The following is a 24,009-nucleotide window of genomic DNA, read 5'->3' as shown; positions in this document are numbered from 1 at the left end:
GACTACTGCAGAAGCCATGTTACAGTGTAAATGGAACGTGGACCATAACAGCAAGGAGTTTTGTAAGCAAATTCTGCAAAACAAGGAACTTGCAAGGAGAGGCAAACTATTAGGGAAATATAACTAAAGAAAGTCATTTAGATACTTAAAATTCATGTCAGATAAACAACAAATAATCTTCATACTAAGTATATCCTATGCAATATTTTCCTTTGATCTTACTGTGCATACAGATAGGGAATTAGAAATAATCAAATTTAACTGGGCCATATATTATTTACTAAACCTTATAATCCCACTCATCCTCATTATTACACCTAATAACCCACTCAAATAATTTTTGCTCTTCATTCCCTGAACTGTAAGTACTGCTGGTTGGGAAGCTTTTGTTCTCAGAAGGATGGAAAGCCTTCCCCAGAATATTATTAACATTGAATTGGAACATGAGACAGCTAGTTGGTCATTTCGGGCTCTTCACGCCACTTGGGCAAAACCAGATTGCTCTTCGGAAAAATATTCAGGTACTCTGCCCATTTTTCTTTGCTTGTTTTTTTTTTTTTTTGTGACGAAGATCAGCCCTGAGCTAACATCCACACCAATCCTCCTCTTTTTGCTGAGGAAGACTGGCCCTGAGCTAACATCTATTGCCAATCCTCCTTTTTTTTTCCCCCTTTTTCTCCCCAAAGCCCCAGTAGATAGTTGTGTCATAGTTGCACATCCTTCTAGTTGCTGTGTGCGGGACACCGCCTCAGCATAGCTGGAGAAGTGGTGCATCGGTGCACGCCCGGGATCCAAACCAGGGCCTCCAGTAGCAGAGCGCTCACACTTAACCGCTAAGCCATGCGGCTGGCCCTTAGTTTGCCCACTTTTCAATTGGATTTTGTTTCTTTTGCTATTTTTTAAAATAATTTTTTTTTTATTTATTTTTTCCCCCAAAGCCCCAGTAGATAGTTGTATGTCATAGCTGCACATCTTTCTAGTTGCTGTATGTGGGACACGGCCTCAGCATGGCCAGAGAAGCGGTGTGTCGGTGCGAGCCTGGGATCCGAACCCGGGCCGCCAGCAGCGGAGCGCGTGCACTTAACCGCTAAGCCATGGGGCTGGCCCTCTTTTGCTATTAAGTTGTATAAGTTACTTATATACTTTGGATATTAACCCTTTATCAGATATATGGTTTGCAAATATTTTCTCTCATTCTGTAGGTTGCCTTTTCATTTTGTTGGTTGCTTCTTTTGCTGTGTGGAAACTTTTTAGTTTGAGGTAGTCCCATTTATTTTTCCTTTTGTTGCTCGTGCTTTTGGGGTCAATTCCACAAAATCATTTCCAAGACCAATGTCATGGAGCTTTCCCCATTTCCTCCTAGTTTTATTGTTTCAGGTTTTGCTTTTAAGTCTTAATCCATTTTGAGTTCATTTTCTGTATGGTGCAAGATAGGGGTCCAATTTCATTATTTTGCATGTAGATATCCAGCTTTCCCAACATCACTTATTAGAGACTATCCTTTCTCCACTGTATATTCTTGGTGCCTTTGTCAAAAATTTAGTTGGATTTTTATGTGTGGGTTTATATCTGGGCTCTCTCTTCTGTTCCACTGGTCTATGTGTCTGTTTTATGCCAGTACTATGTTTTATGCCAAATACTGGTTTCGTTACTATAGCTTTGTAATATAGTTTGAAGTCAGCAAGTTTGATGCCTCTAGCTTTGTTCTCCTAAATCAAGACTTAGGCCTTCAGGGTCTTTTGTTATTACATACGAATTTTAGGATTATTTTTTCTATTTCTCGGAAAAATGTGACTGGAAAAATTGATAGGGATTGCATTCAATGTGTACATCACTTGGGGTAGAATGGATTTTTTTTTTTTTTTTTTTTTTTGGTGAGGAAGATCAGCCCTGAGCTAACATCCGATGCCAATCCTCCTCTTTTTTGCCGAGGAAGACTGGCCCTGAGCTAACATCCGTGCACATCTTCCTCCACTTTATATGGGACGCTGCCACAGCATGGCATGACACACAGCGCATGGGTGCGCGCCCGGGATTCGAACCCACGAAACCCGTGCTGCTGAAGCGGATCACGCGCACTTAACCACTTGCACCACCAGGCTGGCCCCTAGAACTGACATTTTAACAATATTAATTCTTCCAATCAATGAACATGGGATATCGTTCCATTTATTTGTGTCTTTGATTTCTTTCATCAAAGTTTTATAGTTTTCACTGCCAGATTGCTCACCTCCTTGGTTAAATTTATTCCAAAGTATTTTATTCTTTTTGTTGCTATTGTAAATGGGATGTTTTGTTAATGTCTTTTTCAGATAATTTTTTGTTAGTGTACAGAAATGCAAAACTGATTTTTGCATGTGATTTTGTATTCTGAACCTTTACTAAATTCGTTTATTAGTTTTAAGTTTTTTTTGTAGCAGCTTTAATGTTTTCTATACATAAGATAATGTCAACTGCAAACAGAGACATCTTTATTTCTTCCTTTCCAATTTGGATGCATTTTAACTCTTTTTCTTGCCTAATTGCTCTGGCTAAGACTTCCAGCACTGTGTTAAATAAAAGTGGAGAGAGTGGGCACCACTGTCTTGTTCTTGATCTTAGAGGAAAGGGTTTCAGCTTTTCACCATTGAGTATGATGTTAGCTGTGCACTTGTCATATATACCTTTTATTATGTTGAAGTATATTCCTTCTATACTTAATTTGTAAAGAATTTTTATCATAAAAGGATGCTGAATTTTGTCAGATGCTTTTTCTGCATCTACTGAAATGAGCACATGATTTTTATCCCTTATTTTGTTAATGTAGAGTATCCCATTCATTGTTTTGGGTATGCTGAGCCATCCTTGCATCCCAAGGATAAATCCAATTTAATCATAGTGTATAATCCTTTTAAGATGCTGTTGAATTTGGCTTGCTAGCGTTTTGTTGAGGATTTTTGTGTCTATGTTCATCAGTCTCCAAATATTTAAAGTTAAGAGAGACTTCTGCCTGTAGGAAGTGGGTGCTGTTACCAACAGTGTTGGGTTGCCAGGGGCTCATTCTTGCCAGCTGCCACCCAATTCAAGGGGCAAAAACTAAGGCCTGAACTCAATCCTATCCTCAGGATATGACTGGACAGGACATCCCTCAGAGGATCATGGCCTCAAGGGAAGCAGTTTAGTTACCCGAAAAGTAAAGCCATTATAAAGTCTACTATACACAACACTTGAAAAATATTGTTTGAATAGATTAAAATAGTTATAAAATCAAGTATGCATGTATATTTTATTCAAAAACAGAAGGGACAACAGTAAAGGCATATAAGTAATGAGGATTTCAACTCAAAATAATAACTATAAAATATAAAATATATAAAACCTATAGTAGGTGGGAGGAATAACAAAATGGATACAACTAGCTATAGATTACAATGCTGGAAGTTCAGATGAAGGAGCAGAGGACGCTGTAAAAACCTAATGAGAGAAAATTAAAAAAAAAAAAAAATAAGGAACCTGAACATAGACTCTATGAATAAGAGGAAAATTTAATGAGACAGAAATATTTAGAAAAGAATAATCCATAACTAGTCACATGAAAATAAAGTACTTTATCAAGGATAAAAAGAAAATTCTACAAGTTGACAATCACTTTGGAAGAAAAATGAGAGCCATGAGTTTTGATCAAAAACAGTGAATGCAAGTCTAGAATAATATCCTTAAAAAATGAAGAAATAATAATCTTTTAATTCAAGATCTTTTTTTCTAAGCAATATATTATTTAAAAGAGAGATTAACAGTCAAAATTCCCAAAATGAAGACATTATGCTAAGTGAAATAAACAAGTCACAAAAGGATAAATATTGTATGATTCCTCTTATATGAGGTTCCTAGACTAGTCAAATTCAGAGAAAGGAGAGATACAAAGTAGAATGATGGTTTGCAGGGGTTGGGGGGAGTGGAGATGGAGAGACAGTGTTCAACGGGTACAAAAAGAGGTTCAGTTGGGAAAGATGAAAAAGTTCTGGAAATGGATGGTAGTGGTGACTGTACAATGTGAATGGACTTAATACCACATGTGGGGTTAATTTTGTGTGTCTACCTGGCTAGACCATGGCACCCACATATTTGGTTAGACATTACTCTGGATGTTTCTTTCAGCGTTTTTTTTAGATGAGATTAACGTATAAATCAATAGACTATGAGTAAAGCAGATTACCTCCATTATGTGAGTAGGCCTCATTCAATCATTTGAAGGCATTAATAGAAAAGAGGTGACCTACATAAGCAAGAAAGAATTTTCCCAGCTGCCTTTGGACTTGCACTGCAATTCCTCCCTAAGTCTCCAGCCTGCAAGGTTACCCTGAAGATTTTGGACTTGCCAAGCCAACATAATCATGATATCCAATACTTTAAAATAAATCTGTCTATATACATATGTATATGTATACACACACATACAAACACATTAGTTTGGTTCTGTTTCTCTGGATAATTCTGACTAATTACAACAGAACTGAATACTTACAAGTGACTAAAATAGTAAATTATATTATGTATTTTTTATCACTATAAAAAATGACAAACTATTTTAAAAGTTTCTAAGAATTTTCATGACCCAAAGACATAACTTGAAGACACTAAAAAAAAGTATTTAAAAATGAAGAGAAAATTCTAGAATGATGTTTTGGTGGACATTTGTGTAGAAGGCAGATGGTTCATAAAGTTTTACTGACAATCACTTCATATGTAACTTAAATTTGAGTAACTAAGCTTACACTTCACTTCCTCACTTTAAAGAACTCTTTTGCTCCGAGTTACTGTCCACACTTAAAAGCTCTTTTGTCGTTTATACACGATGCAGTTCCAATACATGATGCAGTCTTGCTTATTCTTGGAAAACTAAAATTTTTCCCTTGATGCTGTGTTTTTTATTATAACAGAATAGCCAAAGGGAGTGTCCCAATAAAAAATTCCCCAAATCCCATGAGATAATTTATAGTTTTGTGTAATTATTCACAGCAACACAAATCCTACCTGATAGATTCCATCTCTTTTGGACATAAAATAATCTCTATTTGCTGCAGTAGAACTCATTAACAGGTAAGGTCAGGAGAAATTACACATGAAGATAGGGAAGTGTCAGGAAAGAAGCAGAGCAAAGTCAGTGAGAGCTCACCATTCCACTGAGAGGGATCTGACTGCCAGGGAGGGGGGCAGGTGCATAAGTAAATTAATTGCTCTATTTTGTGCTTTCAAATAAATCCCTTAAAATTTAGTATAGTCTTACTAAAATACATTCTTATACAAGATTACACATTGGTAAGTATCTAGATAGGAACTGCATTGGAAAAGGACCCAAGGGATACAGTGTGCAACTGCTCATGGTGACACTGGTTTGCTATTTTACAAAGATGTATATTTAAGAAAGATGCCAACTTCTTTCCTAGTTGTAAATCCTGGAAGAAATTAGTCAATGAAATGACTATAGAATAGTATATATGGAAACAAGGAATATATACAGAATATGTACAATTTTATAAAAATGGAACAGTAGTCCTCAAAATGTGGTCCCTCCACAGTAGCAACATCATCATTGGTAACTTGTTGGAAATGTGAATTTTCTGCCCTACCTCTGAATCAGAACCTTTGGGGGTGGAGCCCAGCAATCTGTGTTTTTCATCAGATTCTGATGAAAGTTAAAGTTTGAGAAGCACAATAAAAGAAAACCAATGGGCCGGCCCCGTGGCTTAGCGGTTAAGTGCGCGTGCTCTGCTACTGGCGGCCTGGGTTCGGATCGCGGGCGCGCACGGACGCACTGCTTCTCCGGCCATGCTGAGGCCGCGTCCCACATACAGCAACTAGAAGGACGTGCAGCTATAACACACAACTATCTACTGGGACTTTGGGGGAAAAATAAATTAAAAAAAAAAAAAATTAAAAAAAAAAAAAAGAAAACCAAGAATAATGTGAGGGCACTGGACATAAGAAAAATATTTAAGCTTAATATTTTGGTGCTGACACTTTGGTGGATCTTGAAAATTCTGAATTACCCCACGATCCCTATCTCCCAGCAATTCCATTCCTTTGTATATATTAAAAGAAGTGAATGCAGGGACTCAAACAGACACTTGTACACCAAAGTTCAGAGCAGCATTTCTGACAATAGGCAAAAGGTGGAAACAATTCACATATCCATCAACAGATGAATGGAAAATCAAAATGTTGCACATACATACAATGGAATATTATTCAATCTTAGAAAGGAAGGAAAGTCTCATGCATATTACAACATGAGTGAACTTTGCAAACATGCTTAAATGAGCCAGACACAAAAGGACAAACATTGTATGATTTTGCTTCTATGATGTACCTAGAATAAGAAATTCACAGAAACAGAAAGTATAATACAGACTACAAAGGCTGGAGATGGGGTGAGGAATGGGGATTATTTACGGGGTACAGAGTTTCTGCTTAGAATGATGAACAAGTTCTGGATATGGATAGTGGTGACGGTAGTACATTGTGAATGTACTCAAGGTCATTGACTTGTACACTGAAAAATGGTTAAAAGGGTAAATTTTATGTTATATATATATTTTATCACAATAATAAAAAAACTATCAAGGTTACTAAAAACAAGGAAACTGTCACAACCAGGAGGAGCCTAAGGACACATGAGGGCTAAATGTAATGTGGTCTCCTAGAAGGGATCCTGGAATAGAAAATGGATTTGGGTAAACTAAGGAAATCTGAATCAAGCACAGACTTTTTTTTTTTTACTTACTTAGAGGTGTAACCATCACCCAGATGCAGAACATTTAGGTTTTTTTTTTTTTTAATTTTTATTTATTTATTTTTTTCCCCCAAAGCCCCAGTAGATAGTTGTATGTCATAGTTGCACAGCCTTCTAGTTGCTGTATGTGGTACGCAGCCTCAGCATGGCCGGAGAAGCGGTGCGTCGGTGCGCGCCCGGGATCCGAACCCGGGCCGCCAGCAGCAGAACGCGTGCACTTAACCGCTAAGCCACGGGGCCGGCCCAAGCACAGACTTTTGTTATTAATAATTTATCAATACTCATTCATTAATTGCAAGAAATTTACTATATTGACATAACATGTTAACAAGTAGGGAAAACTGGGTGTGGGGTATATGGAAACTCCCTGTATTATCTTAGCAACTTTTCTCTAAATCTAAAATAATCTAAAATTAACCATCTGTTTAAATAATTAGGGAGGAGTCAGCCCAGTGGTTTAGCGGTTAAGTTCGCACGTTCTGCTTCGGCAGCTTGGGGCTCGCCGGTTCAGATCCTTAGCACAGACCTACTCACTGCTCATCAAGCCATGCTGAGGCAGCATCCCACACAGAAGAGCTACAACTCTACAACTATGATACACAACTACGTACTGGGGCTTTGGGGAGAAAAAAGAAAAAGAGGAAGATTGGCAACAGATGTTAGCACAGGGCCAATCTTCCTCAAAAAATTTTTTTAAATAAATAATTAATTAGGTAATTTAAAAAGTTAATGAATTGGGATAGTTTTCCAAAGAACAAAATTACAGACAATAAATAAGCATATAAAAAGATACTCAATATCATTATTCATTAGAGAAATGCAGATTAAAACCACAAGACCATGACACACTTCTTTAAATTGCTAATAAAAAAAAGACTGGTGGGGCTGGCCCCGTGGCCTAGTGGTTAAGTTCAGTGTACTCTGCTTCGGTGGCCCAGGTTCAATTCCCCAGGGGCGGACCTACACCACTCATCAGTGGCCATACTGCGGCAGCGACCCATGTACAAAACAGAGGAAGACTGGCACAGATGTTAGCTCGGGGTGAATCTTACTCAGCAAAAAAAAAAAAAAAGACTGGCTATACCTATCACTGGCAAAGATGTATTCCAAATGGAATTCTGATACACCGCTGGAGGGAATATAAAATGGTGCATTCACATTGGAAATCAGTTTGGCCAATTCTTAAAAAGTTAAACATTCATCTATGAGCAACACTCCACTCCCAGGTATTTACTTATTTATGAATGTTCATAGGAGTTCTATTTGTAATAGGTCAAAACTGGAAACAATCTAAATGTCCACTAATAGATGAATAAATGCATTGGGGCATAGACACTTAACGGAATACCACTCAGCAATAAAAAGGAATGAACACAATAGAGAAAAATCTCAAAATAGCCATGCAAGAGTATACTATAGGATTCCATTTATGTAAAAATAGAATGGAACAGAATGAAAAACAGCCATGCAAGAGTATACTGTAGGATTCTAAGTATATAAACATCAAGAAAACGCAAACTCGCATACAGTGACATAAATCAAATCAATGTATACCTGGGGATGTAAAGTCGGGAAGGGAGGGGTAGAGAGAACCAAAAAGGGTACAAGGGAACTACTGGGCCAATGGATACGTTCATTATCATGACTTTGGTCATAGTTTCTATGTGCATACATATATCGGAGTATATTATAACCTATACTTTTTTTTTTTTTGGTGAGGAAGATCAGCCCTGAGCTAACATCCATGCTAATCCTCCTCTTTTTGCTGAGGAGGACTGGCTCTGAGCTGACATCTATTGCCAATCCTCCTCCTTTTTCTCCCCAAAGCCCCAGTAGATAGCTGCATGTCACAGTTGCACATCCTTCTAGTTGCCGTATGTGGGATGCAGCCTCAGCATGGCCAGAGAAGTGGTGCGTCGGTGCGCGCCTGGGATCCAAACCTGGGCCGTCAGTAGCAGAGCGCGCAGTTAACCGCTAAGCCACGGGGGCGGCCCTATTATAATCTATACTTTAAATATGTGCAGTTCAATGTATGTGAATAATCCCTCAGTAAAGTTGCTTTATAAGCACATTCTGTATAAAATTTGGATCTCCCATTCCTCTTGGAATATCAAAAGACTTGCAAAGCTGGACTGACTCCATTATCACCCTCTTCCCATGTCTTAGGGTGGATCAACTCTGATTCCAGGCAGCAAACCCTTGAAAGCCATGACGGTCATGTCCATCTAGCACCAGGAAGGATGGCTAGATCAGAAAAGACCCATCACTAGACTCTAAGATCTCCCTTCCTCAGTCATGAATTTCCTGCCTGTGCAGCTATGGTTTAAAGCAAATAACCCAGGGAGGCTAGAGGAATCCATAAAACCTTTGGCTTATTTGCTCTGGCAGTGACACTGGCTACAGGAAATACACAACCCTATAGGTCTGGAGAATTTCTGTGCACTCTCATCACACACAGCCGTAGTGACTGAGACATTCGTGGAAGCTGCTTTAGAAGGGGCTCATCAACTTTACTTCAGTCTCTCCCACTTCCTATTAATCCAATCACTATTTCTGTACAGAATATGGTTACCTTCTGATCCCTGTATGTCTTACAGCCAAGGACATTTTTGACTTCAGGACACACGGTTCCTAGGCAGGTCATGGGAGACAGTGATCCCCCAACAATGCTGAGAAATATGGGACATCCCCTGTGTACAAGGGACCTAACTCACACTGCTGCCAAATGCCCTGAAGATTAGCAAGCCAACTGCCCCATCCTCAAGCTGACTCTGGGAAACAAATAATCTTCATACCCAGAGCAAGGAAATTGGTGCAGAAGTCCTTCAGACTTTCCCAGGAGGACTTGTGCAGCAATGCAAACTGGGCCAAATAGGGACTGACAGCTATTCTTTATCTTATTGCTATTCCGTCCTGAATTGCACAAACAAAGGAAAGGTCCCCACACAAAAACCGTTCACCTTTTCATTCTGGCAGAGCCTAATGCTGATCTCAGTCCACAGCACACAGTGAATAAACCCCCCCTGAGTAAACACAGCTTAATCAATAAGAACTTTACAATCACAAAAACCAGCAATGTGAGATGGGGAGTCCCACCTCACAGCAATGTGAGGTGGGTAAGTTTGAAGCTGGGAAAATCAACCCAAGCATCACAAGGCAACCAAATATACTCACGAAGAAGGGAAATCTCCACAAGCTGCCTGCAGAAGCTGGCGGGAGTCCTCTTGTCTAAAGCTGGGTCGGGCCGGCCCCGTGGCTTAGCGGTTAAGTGCGCGCGCTCCGCTGCTGGTGGCCCGGGTTCAGATCCCGGGCACACACCGACGTACTACTTCTTCGGCCATGCTGAGGCCGCGTCCCACATACAGCAACTAGAAGGATGTGCAACTATGACACATAACTATCTACTGGGGCTTCGGGGAAATAAATAAATAAGTAAATAAATAAATAAAAATTAAAGCTGGGTAATATCCACACCCAAACCAGTCAGCAAGGAGGGAATAAGGCACCCTAAAAGTCAAATGACTGGTGAATCCTCCAGATGAAGGGAGACAGCAGAGCTTTCTGCCTCCTGTGAGCAATTGAAGGTGACACATACACACTGTGGCACCCAGCCATGTGGTAGAGGAGGGAAGGCTTCTGTAATAGACACAGGTAGCGACTTAATTCTAGCAAGGACTCCAGGCAGGCTAAGAAGTGCGAGGTGTATTATGAAACCTTCCAATATACTTGGTACTTAAGAGAATCTCCCTAGGATGTTTGGATGTATGAGGTTCAATTTCTGGCTGATATCTCCTTCATGAAGACTAATCTCCAGAGCTTTGCTCTGTTATTATGTAGAACAAGGAAACAGCAAGTAGCCTGCACTCCTAAGGTCTTTCTCTAGTTTGAGTTTACTAGTGCTGTTTGAGGTTAGGCTCTTCTGGGTGTGTGGCTATTTTAATTTTTATTTATTTATTTTTTTTGCTGAGGAAGATTTGCCCCGAGCTAACATCTTTGCCAATCTTCCTCTATTTTGTATGTGGGTAACTGCCACAGCATGGCCACCACTAGTGGTGTAGGTCTGCACCCGAGAACCGAACCCCGGCCACCGAAGTGGAGCACACCGAACTTAACCACTAGGCCACGGGGCCAGCCCGTGTGTGTGGCTGTTTTAGAAGATTTAAAGGTTCTTGATGGCGGGACACAACACAATGACACTCAGATAGATAAAAGGCAGAATTCTGTATTAATTAGGGCTTGGAATGAAAAGGGAATCAGACAGGACCACACAGCAGGTTGCACAGGGGGTCATGGTAAGCAACCTGGGGCTGTAGGTGGCACCCTCTGTATAGCAAGTGGCCTGGGGCTAGCTAGGTCCCCCAGGCTTCCTGTGGATTGCCTAATTTGAATAATTTCATGGGCTCTGGGCCACAGGGGCTGTTCCTAGTCGCCTGGTATCTGGCTCTGAGACATACTGGATGGTGTATAGAGTATGAGTGCCAGATAAAGACAGTGGTTGGGGACATGGACTTAATCAGCTGCTCCAAAAGAGAAAACGACCAGCATCAAGCCAGGGACTCAAAACTGAGTCAAGGGGGGCCGGCCCAGTGGTGTGCTCCGCTGCGGCAGCCCAGGGTTCGCCAGTTTGATCCCGGGCATGCACGGACGCACCACCTGTCAAGCCATGCTTGGCAGCGTCCCATATAAAGTAGAGGAAGATGGGCATGGATGCTAGCCCAGGGCCAGTCTTCTTCAGCAAAAAAAGAGGAGGATTGGCAGATGTTAGCTCAGGGCCAATCTTCCTCACAAAAAAAAAAAACAAAACAAAACTGAGTCAAGGGCCGGCCCTGGGACCTAGTGGTTAAGTTCAGCATGCTCTTCTTCAGCAGCCTGGGTTTGGTTCTCAGGTGTGGACCTACACCACTTGTCAGTGGCCATGCTGTGGCGGCGACCCCCATACAAAATAGAGGAAGAATGGCACAGATGTTAGCTCAGGACAAATCTTCCTCAGCAAAAACAAACAAACAAAAAAAAAAACAAAACTGAATCAAGACAGTATTTTCACAAAACTATACATCAAAATCCTGTGGTGCTGGCATAAAGACAGACATAGCCGAGTGAAACAGAACAGAGAGCCCAGACATGAAAGCCAGCATATTCAGTCAAATAATTGACAACAGTGCCAAGACATTTCAATGAGGGAAGAACAGTCTTTTCAACAAATGGTATAGGGGAAAGTGGATATCCACATTCAAAAGAATGAAGTCGGACCCTTACCTTACACCAAACACAAAAACAAACCCAAAGCGGATGATGTACACCCATAACATGCTTAGATGAAAACAGGGAAAAAGCTTCATGACATTGGATTTGGAAATAATTTCTTGGCCATGACACCAAAAGCATAGGAAACAAAAACAAAAATAGATAAATTGGACTACATCAAAATTACAAACTTCTGTGCATCAAAGCACACAATCTAGAGTGAAAAGGCAACCTCCTGAATGGAAGAAAACATTTACACATCATACTTGACAATGGGTTAGTGTCCAGATTATATAAAGAACTGCTATAAGTCAATAATAAGAAAATAACCGGATTTAAAAAATGGACAAATGTAGACATTTTTACAAAGAATACAACAAATGGCCAACAAGTCCATGACCATTAATCACTAGAAAAATGCTAAAGAAAACCACAAGATCCTACCTCACACCCATAAGGATAGCTGCTATTACAAACAACACAGAAAATAAAATGATGTTGATGAGGATGTGGAGCTACTGGAACTCTTGTGGACCTTTGACAGGAATGTAAAATGGTACAGCGATATAGAAAACAGTTCCTCAAAATATTAAAAATAGAATTACCATGTGAACTAGCCATTCTACTTCTGGCTATATACCCAAAAGAACGGAAAGCAGGGTCTCAAGGAGATATTTGTGCACTCATTCTCACGGCAGCATTCTTCAGGATAGCCAAAATGTGGAAGCAAGGGAAGCATCTACCAGTGGATGAATGGATAAAGAAAACATGGTATACACATACAATGGCGTATTATTCAGCCTTAAAAAGGAAGCAATTCTGAAACGTGCTACATGACACGTGAAATTTGAGGTTATGCTAAGTGAAGTAAGCTACTCACAAAAAGACAAACACTGTATGATTCTTCTCACATGAGGCAGCTAGAGCAGTCCAATTCAGAGGCAGAAAACAGTGGAGGTTGCCAGGGGCTGGAGGAAGAGAAGAATAGTTGTTGTTTAATGGGTACAGAGTTTCACTTTTACAAGATGAAGAGTTCCAGATATTTGTTGCACAACAACGTGAATGTACTTAATGGTACCGTACACTAAAAATACTTAAATGGCAAATTCTATGTATGTGTATTTTACCACAATGAAAAGAAAACAAATCCAAAAGTACATAACAGTACTTCATAGTGCCAATCAGAACAGACTTTTGGCTGAAGACTTCTCCTCGTTTGCTGCACTTTTTTTTTTTTTTGAGGAAGATTGGCCCTGAGCTAACATCTGTTGCCAATCTTCCTCCTTTTCTCCTTTTTTGCACCCCAAAGCCCCAGTAGATAGTTGTATGTCATAGTTGCACATCCTTCTAGTTGTTCTCCATAGGATGCCGCCTCAGCATGGCTTGTGAGCAGTACATAGGTCCATGCCCAACAGCCAAAAAGGTGAACCCCAGGCCACCAAAGCAGAACACACGAACTTAACCGCTATGCCACCAGGTTGGCCCCTGCTGCACTCTTTTTTTTTTTTTTTAAAGATTTTATTTATTTATTTTTTTCCCCTCAAAGCCCCAGTAGATTGTTGTATGTCATAGCTGCACATCCTTCTAGTTGCTGCATGTGGGACACGGCCTCAGCATGGCTGGAGAAGCGGTTCGTCGGTGCACGCCCGGGATCCGAACCCGGGCCGCCAGCAGCAGAGCGCACGCACTTGACCGCTAAGCCACGGGGCCAGCCCCCCTGCTGCACTCTTAAGTTCTTTCTCTGGTATGAACTTTTTGAAGCCAAATAAGTGAGAGTTTTGGCTAAAGACTCTCCCACATTCACTGCGTTCATAAGGCATTTCTCCATTGTTGCAAATTCAACAATGTTTAACGAGGCTGGAGTCGCATGTAAAGATGTTCCCATATTTGCAGTTCTCACAGGGACTTACATCAACTTAAACTCTCTAGTGTGTAATGAGTCTGGAGCTGCACCACAAAAACTTCCCACATTGCTGCACTCATCAGGCCTTTCTCTAGTGTGAATTCTCTGGTGTCTAATAAGTGTGAAGCGGTACCTAAAGAACTTCCCACATTTGCTGCATTCATAAGGCCTTTCTCCAGTGTGAACTCTCTGATGAATAATGAGTGAGGAACTGTCCATAAAGAATTTACCACATTCGTGGCACTCATAAGCCCTTTCCCCAGTGTGGATTTTCTGATGCCCAACAAGTTTATGTTTGCGTCTGAAAGCTTTCCCACATTCGTTGCACTCAAAAGGCCTTTCTCCAGTGTGGATTTTCTGATGCTCAACAACTTTGTCCTTGCGGCTGAAAGCTTTCCCACATTCGCTGCACTCATAAGGCTTTTCACCACTATGGATTTTCTGATGCTCAACAAGTTTATGTTTGCGGGTAAAAGCTTTCCCACATTCACTGCACTTGTAAGGCCTTTCTCCAGTGTGAACTCTCTGATGTCTAGTGAGGGTGGAGTGGTTCCTAAAGAATTTTCCACATTCACTGCAACCATAAGGTCTTTCTCCAGTGTGGATTTTCTGGTGAACAATGAGTCGGGACAGTCTAAGGAAGGCCTTCCCACATTGGCTGCACTCAAAAGGCCTTGGCCTGGTGTGAATTCTCTGGTGGTCACTGAGGCCAGATATTTGTTTAAAGAATACTCCACATTCCAGGTGCTCATAAAGCCCAGCTTCAGTGTGGACTTTCTGGTGCTGATCAAGGTGGGACTTTCTAAGGAAGGCCATCACACATTCTCTGTACTCATAAAGCTTTTCTCCAGGGTGGATTTTCTCATGGTCAACAAGTATGCATTTATGGCTGAAGGCTTTCCCACATCGAGTGCACTTGTAATCATTTTGTCCATTTTCAAAGGCCTCTCCATCCTCAGTGTCCCTGTGTGGCTTCCCTCCACTGTGAGGGGCCCGGGGATGCAAAAGGACTTTGCCAGCTGGGAAGCCCTTCCCACCTTCGATGCACATCAAGGTCCCCTCTGTCATGTGAACACTGCTGTTCTTCACAAATAAAGGCCTCCCCTTGTCCCTTCTAGAAAGTTTCTTGTTAATCTGCTGCCTTTGGCGCTGGTAAAGCTTTGCCCCACAAGTGTTCAGTCCTTGCTCAGGGTGTGTTCCATCGTGCTGAGCCAGGCACAAAATGTCTTTCAAGAGTGAGCTACATGTCTCACAGGGCTGGGCTTTCTGGATGGACGGACCTGGCTTTGGAGTCCTGACCTGTGACACTCTCATGGAAACACCTTGCTCTGAAGGTGCCTCCTCATTCTGGGCTCCATGCCAACAACCTGTAAGCAGAGAAATGCTGGTGAAGTACACACTGACTTTGGTGGGAGGAGGCAGCCCCATCAGAAATGTGTGTCAGACACACCCACAAATAAGTCCATGGGACTGCTGACAGGCAATGGAGACTAGAGACAGTGAGAGGAAGACCTGCTGTGCAGAGCTGGGCCTGGGAAGCTCACATGATGGGCAGGACACAAGGAAGGGGTACAGTGCAGGGAGGAGATGCAGGGTCTCCAACTCACTCCTCTGCAAATGGCTTTTAACAAGGCCAAGGCTGATGGAAGATTAGAAATGACAATGGGAAAGAAAAGACAGAAATGAGGTGTGACCACTGTCCCTGGCATCATGCAATGGTGGGCATAGGCCTGGTTCCCAGTGTGACTGGAACCCAGCTCTGACAACACACCCTTTCCCAGGTTCCAGGGCTATTTCCTGCTGCCACTGATGGAGTAATGTCCGCCTGTCAGGTACCCAGGCCCCTCCCCCTTCTTCATGGTAAGCAGCTACATGGGACCTGGAAGAGGCCAACCCAGGTGAAATGCAGGGCAAGGGAATGGCCAGCATGCCCCCAGAGCGATGCAACACATGACAGCCCACAGTCTAAAATCAAAAGAACTTCAGAGGCGAGTCTTGCAGAACCACTGGTCTCTACAAGTAGTGACCACATTGGTGGCTGAAATTCTTGGCAAGGGCAGGCCCCAAGAAATGTCAGGAAGAAGGGAGAAGGCCCTGGTTTCCATCCATCTGAACAGAGTCACCCAACCAGGAACAGGCCATATCTGAGGGATCTCTCAGACAAACTTCAAGATTTCTGACTCCTGAGCCCTGTCTTGCAAGGCCTCAGAGCAGCAGGGAAGGGGCTGCTTGGGGAGAGCGAGTACAGTACACACAGTCCTGCCCTGGCACCAACAACACAAATGCCAGGAAACCAGGAAAGATAGTGGTACCGATGGTCTTGTTGCGGGAAAGAAAAGGGCCCACCCCAGGACACGGGGGTGGGTGTGAGGGCCTTACCTAGTGATGACAAAAGTGCAAAGTTCTCCAGCATCACATCGAGGTACAGGCTTCTCTGAGCCTCATCAAGGAGGCCCCACTCCTCCTGGGAGAAATGTATGGCCACGTCTGTAAAAACCACAAGTCCCTGCCCACATGGGGACAGTTCAATCAATGTACAGCTTCTCTCTCCAGGATCTTCAGTCTTTCTCCCCACACTTCCACGCCCTCCTCACCCTCCACTCCAACTTCCCAAGTGGAAGAGATGCCAGGTCTGATGGCACTGGTGCCTGCCCTCTCCTCATTTCCAGTGACCGCTGTGTTCAGCACACAGTAAAAATGGCAGGGGAGGGTGCAGAAAACTATAATCTAAACTCCGGGCCTGAAATGAGGGCTATACCTCTCTTTTTATCAGTAAATTATCCTCAGGTCCCCCAGAAGTTTCAGAAAAGGAAACTTGAACTCATCTTTCTCCCTTAAGTGTCTAGTGCCATGGCCTGGGGCTAAACATCAACACTCCTCCTCACTCACACATCATTCTTGGACTGAACCTCTCTACATACTTGGTTCCTCCACTTTTGCAACTCGGTTACTGAGACCCACTCGCCCATGCTAAAGGTATTTCTGTGGCCTGCCAACGTGCCACTGTGCACGTGGAATCCAGGCAGTATTTTGCAAATGGAGTCAGCATTCTATTTTGCCCCATCCTGCCCCAGAATGCCCATGTTCCTTAGCACCAGACTCCTTTTGCAGTTCTCTCCACCTGGCTCTGTCACCTGTGTCACACTCAGCCCCCTAAACCTAAAGTGAGGGCCTCAAGGACTCCTGGCCCTCTAGCATGTCTTCACTGCACATGCTGTCCTATAAGCAGTCATGAACATTCTCTCTTTACCTGACCCTCACTCGAAGCACAGCTACATCAAACTCCTCATCCCCAACCCAGGCCTAGTAACACTCCTAGCTGAGCATTTTTCACATAAGTTAATCTACTAGCCTGAACGAAACAACCTAGGGCTGACCAAGAGTCACCACAAAACATTTCTGAATCTCAAGAAGGGTAGTAAGCCTTACCTGAGCTGACCGACATCTGACCTCCTTCATGGAGATGCTTCAACACCTATCTCATATCCTCAGCCCCCCTTGGAAGCCTTTCAGACTCCTCTACCCTTATCCCATAGTGGCACACCCCACCACAGCCACTCTGCTTCCTCATCTCTCTTTGTGATGTCCACCACCACTAACCATCCAGGCTCCCAATAGAGATACAAACCTCAGGCTCCTCCTTCCCCTGCCTGCCATCATAACCTAACAACTTGCCCTCTGAAAACTGATGCACAGCTACACTTCGTTCCACATACTGGCCACTATATTGTGGCTGTCAGCAACCTGAACACAGCCCTTGGACTCCAGACCTGTGTGTCCAACTGCCGACTGGGCACCTGCACTTGGAGTCTCTGGAACATCTGCGACAAAACCTGACTCTTTCTATTCCTTCTGAAAATCTCTCCTACTGCTGACTTCCCCATCTCAACTGATAGGACATCCATCCTTCCAGAGAAAGCCAAAAACCTTGGGCCATCCCTGACTCCCCCTTCCAGCTCATCTCCCAGCTCCCTCACTCTCCATATCCCTAAATGGGGGCAGCTCTGTTCAGAACACATCCAGAAGGCAACCACTCCTCTACCTCCACAGCCACCACTCTTGTCCAGCCACCACCAATGCTCACCCGCACCATCACAGTAACTTCCTCCCAGGTTACTCTGCCTCTACCTTCACTCACTCCCACAGCATCTCCTCCCTTCCGCAGCTAAACATAACCTGTTAAAATCCAGGTCAAATCACTGGCTCCTCTGTTCCAAACTTTCCCTAGCTCCTACTTCCCTCAGATTAGAGGTCCAGAACCTCAGGATGTAATTTTAGACCTGATAACTGTGCACCCCTACCCTCCAAACACTCCCCCCACTGCCCTGTATTCCCACCAGACATCAAACTTGCAGTTATCTGAACAATCCAGCTATCGCACCTCCGATCATTTGAACATTCTGGATCCTGTGCCCAGGACACCCTTCCACATCTTACCCCACTGGCTGTCAGAAATGGGAACTGCTCCATAAAATCCAAGACTGAGTGCAAGACCCTGGGCCTTGGAGAAACCACAGCGACTTCAGACCCAAGAGAGGGAGAAGGATAGGCGAACAATCGCGGGACACCACCTTTCTTTATATGGGAGTGGCAAAACCATCGGGGTGATAATTGGGGTGGATGAAGGTCTGACACATCCTCCATTCACCTGTACAGGGTCCATAAGCATTTTTGCAAATGCCATGGGAACCTGTGGGAAGAGGGAGGCCATGAGAAATGGGCAACCATGGTAAAATTCTATAGGCTGAGGTGGACTACCACCCCTGCCCTGCCCTACAGCAAAATGATCTCAGCTTGATGGTATAAGCTCAGTTCCTCTGACCTCAGTGCCACTACTATCAGCTGTGCGACTTTGCATAAGGACTGAACCTTCCTGAGCCTCAATTCCTTTACTATAAAATGGGGATAACAATGATTTCCACCTCATAGGGCTGATAATAGTATTAAATATAAACAGTACACACCACCTGTCAGCTGTAACTATTCATAAGATTAACAATTTTGTACGTTTTCAGTGCAAATGAAGGGATAGGGTTTTGAAAATCTGGGTTGGCACGACTTTCTACTTTCTAAGGTTTTCAGAGAATGGGATATATAACATCCGCTGTTAGAAAATACTACAGGGAAATTAACGTTTCGAACAATTTTTATAAACTGTTGGCATATTTAATTTATTGAAGATGTTCGTTTCTTTTTTTTTTTTTTATAATTTTATTTATTTAATTTTTTCCCCCAAAGCCCCAGTAGATAGTTGTATGTCATAGCTGCACATCCTTTTAGTTGCTGTATGTGGGACACGGCCTCAGCATGGCCGGAGAAGCGGTGTGTCGGTGCGCACCTGGGATCTGAACCCGGGCCGCCAGCAGCGGAGCACGAGCACTTAACCGCTAAGCCACGGGGCCGGCCCGAAGATGTTCATTTCTAATTGACTATGTGTACAGATTTAGAAGGATATTGGTTAACCAACATTTTAATCAATAAGTGTTTCATACATTATGAATTTAATGAGTTGTAGGGAGACTCTCAGCAGGCAGTTCAGTTACTCTTCCTTTCAGCAAACAAGCCTACCTGCTACACGATCCTCTGAAGGACGCTTGCAGGAGCCCCTTGAGGGTGGCACTCCTTCATTCCTCTTGCCCTGAGAGGTGGAGATGAGACAGCACTGCCCTTGTCTGGAACCCCTCTGCTCCACAAACTTGATTGTTACTTTGTCCCACAGGGATTGTCCCCGAAGATCAGCAGACCTGCAGGGCTGAGTCTACACCACCTTACATCTCTATCTCCATCCAGGCCACCAACTTATCACATCCAGGCATCCTTTTCCACGCACACAGGCCAAAATACCTCTTATGCCAGATATGCTCCTGTACAGAGGGAGCATCAGGAATGCTGAAACCCCTATGCCCCACACTCAAAGTCTCAACCCTCCTGACACTTACTACAGGGCCCATCAGAAATAATGATCTTAAGACACTCTCCTCAATCTGAACCCAGGCCATGCCCCGGTCCAGTCCACACACTCCACCCCGCTGATAGCTCCAGCCCAGGTTCCTTCCTGGGCCTCCACATCTTTACGTCCACATACTCATGTGATGTCTCTACCTCAGTGCATCTCCATCTTCAGACATCTTAGGATTACATGTCCCGAATCCAACTCATGATCTTCCCCATGAAACTTGTTTCTTGCGCTGACTCCCCCGTCTTTACACTTTAGGGAACTCAGGGAAAGAAACCTTGAGACGGTCCTTCACTCCCTACTTTTGCTCACAGGTTTACGTAATGCTTCAGGAAAACCTGGAGGCTCTATTGTTGAAATCCATCCAGAATCTCATCACATCTCCCCTCGGGCCACCACCCTGGTCCCTCCCCTACCATAGTTCCCCTGGGGTCTGTGGCGGTGACCTCACCGGCCTCCATTCGCATCCTGCTCTTACCCACTTCAACCTCGAGCTCCAGGCACGCCCCTCCCAACCGCCGCCCCTCCCAACCTCCCAGGGCTTCCAGCTGCTCAGGTTGCCTCTGCGGGCGAGACTCCTCCTCACCTTGTTCCCTCGGGACGAGACCCCCCAGGCGCCGCCGAGGCTGCGACTCAGAAGCACCTGCAGGCCTCGGCCCAGGCCGCCCTGAGGGAACTCCCTCCAGCCCTCAGCACACCGGCTCAAACCGGGACCGCACAACCGCCGCCCCCTGTTCCGTACACAGAGGCCGCGGCCCTCAATCCGGGCTTTAGCGCTCGGAGGCGGGAGTCGGGCCGGGAGAGGCCGGGGACGCATCACCCACCTCAGGCGAGTTCATCGGCGCGGCCTCCGCCACCGACCTGTGGGAAAGGCGGGGCCGGGAGCAAGGCCGCCACGTCCTCACCCGACTCAGTCGGGGCTCACAATAGCCTCTGTGCAGCGGGGAGAACGTCTTCTGTAACGCTTTTTCGCTCCGTCACCTGGGTGCCCACCAAGCGCCTCCGGGCTCCTGAACCGGGAAAAACCGGGAGCAACCCTGCGGACGAGAAACAATCCCGGAAGCCCCGCCCCACACGACGCGCAATCACGTAAGCTTCGCTCTCCTAACCCATCATTGGCTCAGTCACCGCCGCTCACCGTGGGGACTTCTGGGTATTGTAGTTTCCGCTACAGCCACTACCGCCCGAATCTCAGAGCAAAACTCGCTCCTGATGTGACAAATAAAGGCCAAGTGGCAAGCTCAGGGGTCCCGGGACAAGGAGTTCCGAGCTTCCAAGGATGGGGCGGGGCTTCTCTTGCTCTTAACGGGAACATACCCAGATTTCTCGGAGAGCAGTCTAGGAAGTCACCAAAAGGTTAGAGACCTGTTATTTCAGACCTTGTGAAGTACAGCAAGTTGCCAAAGGCTACACATCCAAAGGGACCATATTGTAATGACACTCTATGACCACTCATAGCTGTCAGCTATCTTGTCACTTTTCAAATACATGTAGACTGAAGCTCGGGAGTCAACTTAATGAGCTTCTGCAATATTTGGCCCAGGAGAAGAAAGAAAAGACTTCAGACACAGCCACGGTGGAAAAGATGGAGGATGGATGACAGGAGGCACAGAAACACGGAGAAAGGGGGTAACTGTGCCTCTGATCCCCAGAAAAACATCTTTCCTGCCTGTGTAGTCCGTGATTGTGTTCGAACCCAGTGAGAAACACATTTCTTCAAATAATATTTATTTTTTATTTATTCCATATAAGGTATTTTGCAATTCTTTTAAGAATCTGAAAACTATCTGAAAAGAATGGTGACTTATCACATGCCATTTTCTGCCGGCATAGTGTGTGCTCTTGGGAGCATCTTGTCCCCAAGACAAACGTATGGGATCCCATCATCTCATCTTCTTGCTGGGAAGTGATTTATCATGTCACCTGAAATTCCAATAGTGTCTTCACAGGGAGTTCAAATTATTGTGAAAACCACTTGTGAAATGGAGATTACTAGAAGGTATTAAGAATGATTATGTAGTTATCCAAAGAAAGTAGCAGAAATAGTTCTAGGGAAACATACTTGTGACATGAAAAAAAAAGAAAGGTCATAAGGTCATATCTCAGTGAAGTTTAAGCAAGAGACGGTGAAGTCTGAAAAGTCAGAGAATGGAGCTGAACTGTGGCTATGCTGAAACCTTGGCCACACTCAGGCTTTTGTCTCCAAAACGTGATTCTTTTTCACACTTCAAAACGTGGCCCGTTAATTGCTTGGAGGGATAGAAACGATATTTTGAAAGACTTGCCAGAAAAGTGAAAATGAACAGGAAAGCTGTGCCCTGATGTATTTACTGATCTAAGCAATGTTCAGTAAGTGCCTGGGACACACCGGGAATAGGGTTGTCAGCTGTCTGCATATATAGGACTGTTCTGTCTTCTTAGATTCTGTATTAGTCTATTTAGCATTCATTTATCATAAGGCCAAACAATAGTGAAAGATGTGTACTTCTCCCTGTTGCAAGTCAGCATTCCTAGGCTCGCAAAACTCCTATTACAAACACCCTGAGAACAAACTCCAATGTGTGTTCTGGCTTCCTGCCCGACAGCGGATGACCACCTAGGTACTCCCTGCCACCTTACTCATAAAGGCATAATCCCAGATTCTCCCCCACTCCCTCCTTCCTGCATGTGACAAGGTTTCATGTGGACCTCCCTGGTGTGCCATGCTTCTCATTTCCAGGGTGTTGCGAGTTTAGCTAAGTTACTCCATGGTATCGCCGCCTCGGCTTCCATTTTGTGTGGCCAAGCAGCCTGCAGGGACTTTAAACTGACACTCACCCCTCACAGAAACAGCTGCCCTAGACAGCAGCCCACAGAGTCACAATCAAATAAGTTTCTGATATGACTTCCCAAAGGCCCTTGTGATCAAGTCTCCCCTGCCTCCCAGCACCTGTATGCCCTATGTCCCCCGCTGCAGCTTAACAAAACCCCGCTCTTTATGGTTTGAATTGACCAACCTGGACTTAAGCCCGTGGACCCCAAAGCACTGTACCCACAAACCCTAATAAAGGCATGTGCCCCAGGTCCTGCCACATGCCTCTCTCTGCCAGCAACCTGCCTTGACCTCCCTGTGTGGCCCCTGGAGGTGTGCCATGTACTTCCTCCAGGACCTGTATAAACTTCCCTATTTTGACTTCTGTTGTGGTCTGGGTCTGTTGTGGAACCGTGACTCACCATCTGGCACCCTGTGTTCCACTTAACAAATGTTAATTTAAGAAATTCACGGGCCGGCCCCGCGGCTTAGTGGTTAAGTGCATGCGCTCCGCTGCTGGCGGCCCGGGTTCGGATCCCGGGCATGCAGCGACGCACCGCTTCTCCAGCCATGCTGAGGCTGCGTCCCACATACAGCAACTAGAAGGCTGTGCAGCTATGACATACAACTATCTACTGGGGCTTTGGGGGGAAAAATAAATAAATAAATAAAATTTAAAAAGTAAGAAACTCATAACACAGGGAAGTGTTGAGTAACACAACTTGCCATTCAATGGCATTGACCTCTCCATGCTGCCATTCAGTCACCTTTGTAAATGAAGACCTGGGCACAATTCAACGACATGACCTGTATTTAATGAGTTGGTTCTGCTTCCTATGTTGACTTTGTCAGGATGCCCTAAATAGCCTGTATTCAGCTTTTTACAATACATCACAAAATGGTTGACAGTTAGGGACTTGATTAATTCCTGGCACCTTCCCTAAGTTTGGCCCACACTTCCCTCTTAGGACCAACCAGACAAAGCCAACTATGTACCCCTAACAAATCACAAAGGAGTCCTACTTCTACTTAGGCCCCCTGCTGTGTCCCCACACCAGCATTCCATAATCAGGGCATGACTGAAACCTTACCTTTTTTCCATTATAAAGTATTCCCACTCCTCTGCTTGCCTTTGAGTCTCTGCCAAATGCAGCTGATGGTGAATAAATAGGATTTATAAAGAGAAGAACAAAACTCATTGATATAGAAAACAGACAAAATCTATACCATAAAAAGTGATGAAACAGGGCCAGCCCCGTGGCTTAGCAGTTAAGTGCATGCACTCCGCTGCTGGCGGCCCGGGTTCGGATCCCGGGCGCGCACCAATGCACCACGTCTCCAGC

The 24,009-nt window shown here is 44.2% G+C and overlaps 1 protein-coding gene across 6 annotated transcripts in view; it reads right to left on the bottom strand.

Moving 5' to 3' along the window:
* The window catches only part of LOC131397497 (zinc finger protein 548-like), a 55,501-nt gene extending 32,302 nt beyond the window's left edge, over positions 1-23,199 (bottom strand). Inside the window, exons 1-6 of one of the 6 annotated variants that reach the window (XM_058530461.1) lie at positions 20,700-23,185; positions 18,357-20,606; positions 16,299-16,425; positions 14,150-15,286; positions 12,897-12,984; positions 3,486-5,837 (exon numbers count right to left, since the gene is read on the bottom strand). In XM_058530461.1, coding sequence (XP_058386444.1) covers positions 5,606-5,837; positions 12,897-12,984; positions 14,150-15,286; positions 16,299-16,425; positions 18,357-18,563 — 1,791 coding nt within the window. In that variant the 5' untranslated portion in view covers positions 18,564-20,606; positions 20,700-23,185 and the 3' untranslated portion in view covers positions 3,486-5,605. Of the gene's footprint in view, positions 1-3,472; positions 5,838-12,896; positions 12,985-14,149; positions 15,287-16,298; positions 16,426-18,356; positions 20,607-20,699 lie in introns of those variants that run through there. The other 5 variants (XM_058530462.1, XM_058530466.1, XM_058530465.1 and 2 more) reach the window with 5 other exon arrangements.
* Between the last annotated feature and the right edge of the window lie 810 nt (positions 23,200-24,009).

This window comes from Diceros bicornis, chromosome 34, assembly GCF_020826845.1.
Source record: "Diceros bicornis minor isolate mBicDic1 chromosome 34, mDicBic1.mat.cur, whole genome shotgun sequence".
Classification (NCBI taxonomy): domain Eukaryota; kingdom Metazoa; phylum Chordata; class Mammalia; order Perissodactyla; family Rhinocerotidae; genus Diceros; species Diceros bicornis.
The sequence above is the reverse complement of the archived record's forward strand: the minus strand, read 5'-3'. Positions and strand labels throughout refer to the sequence as shown.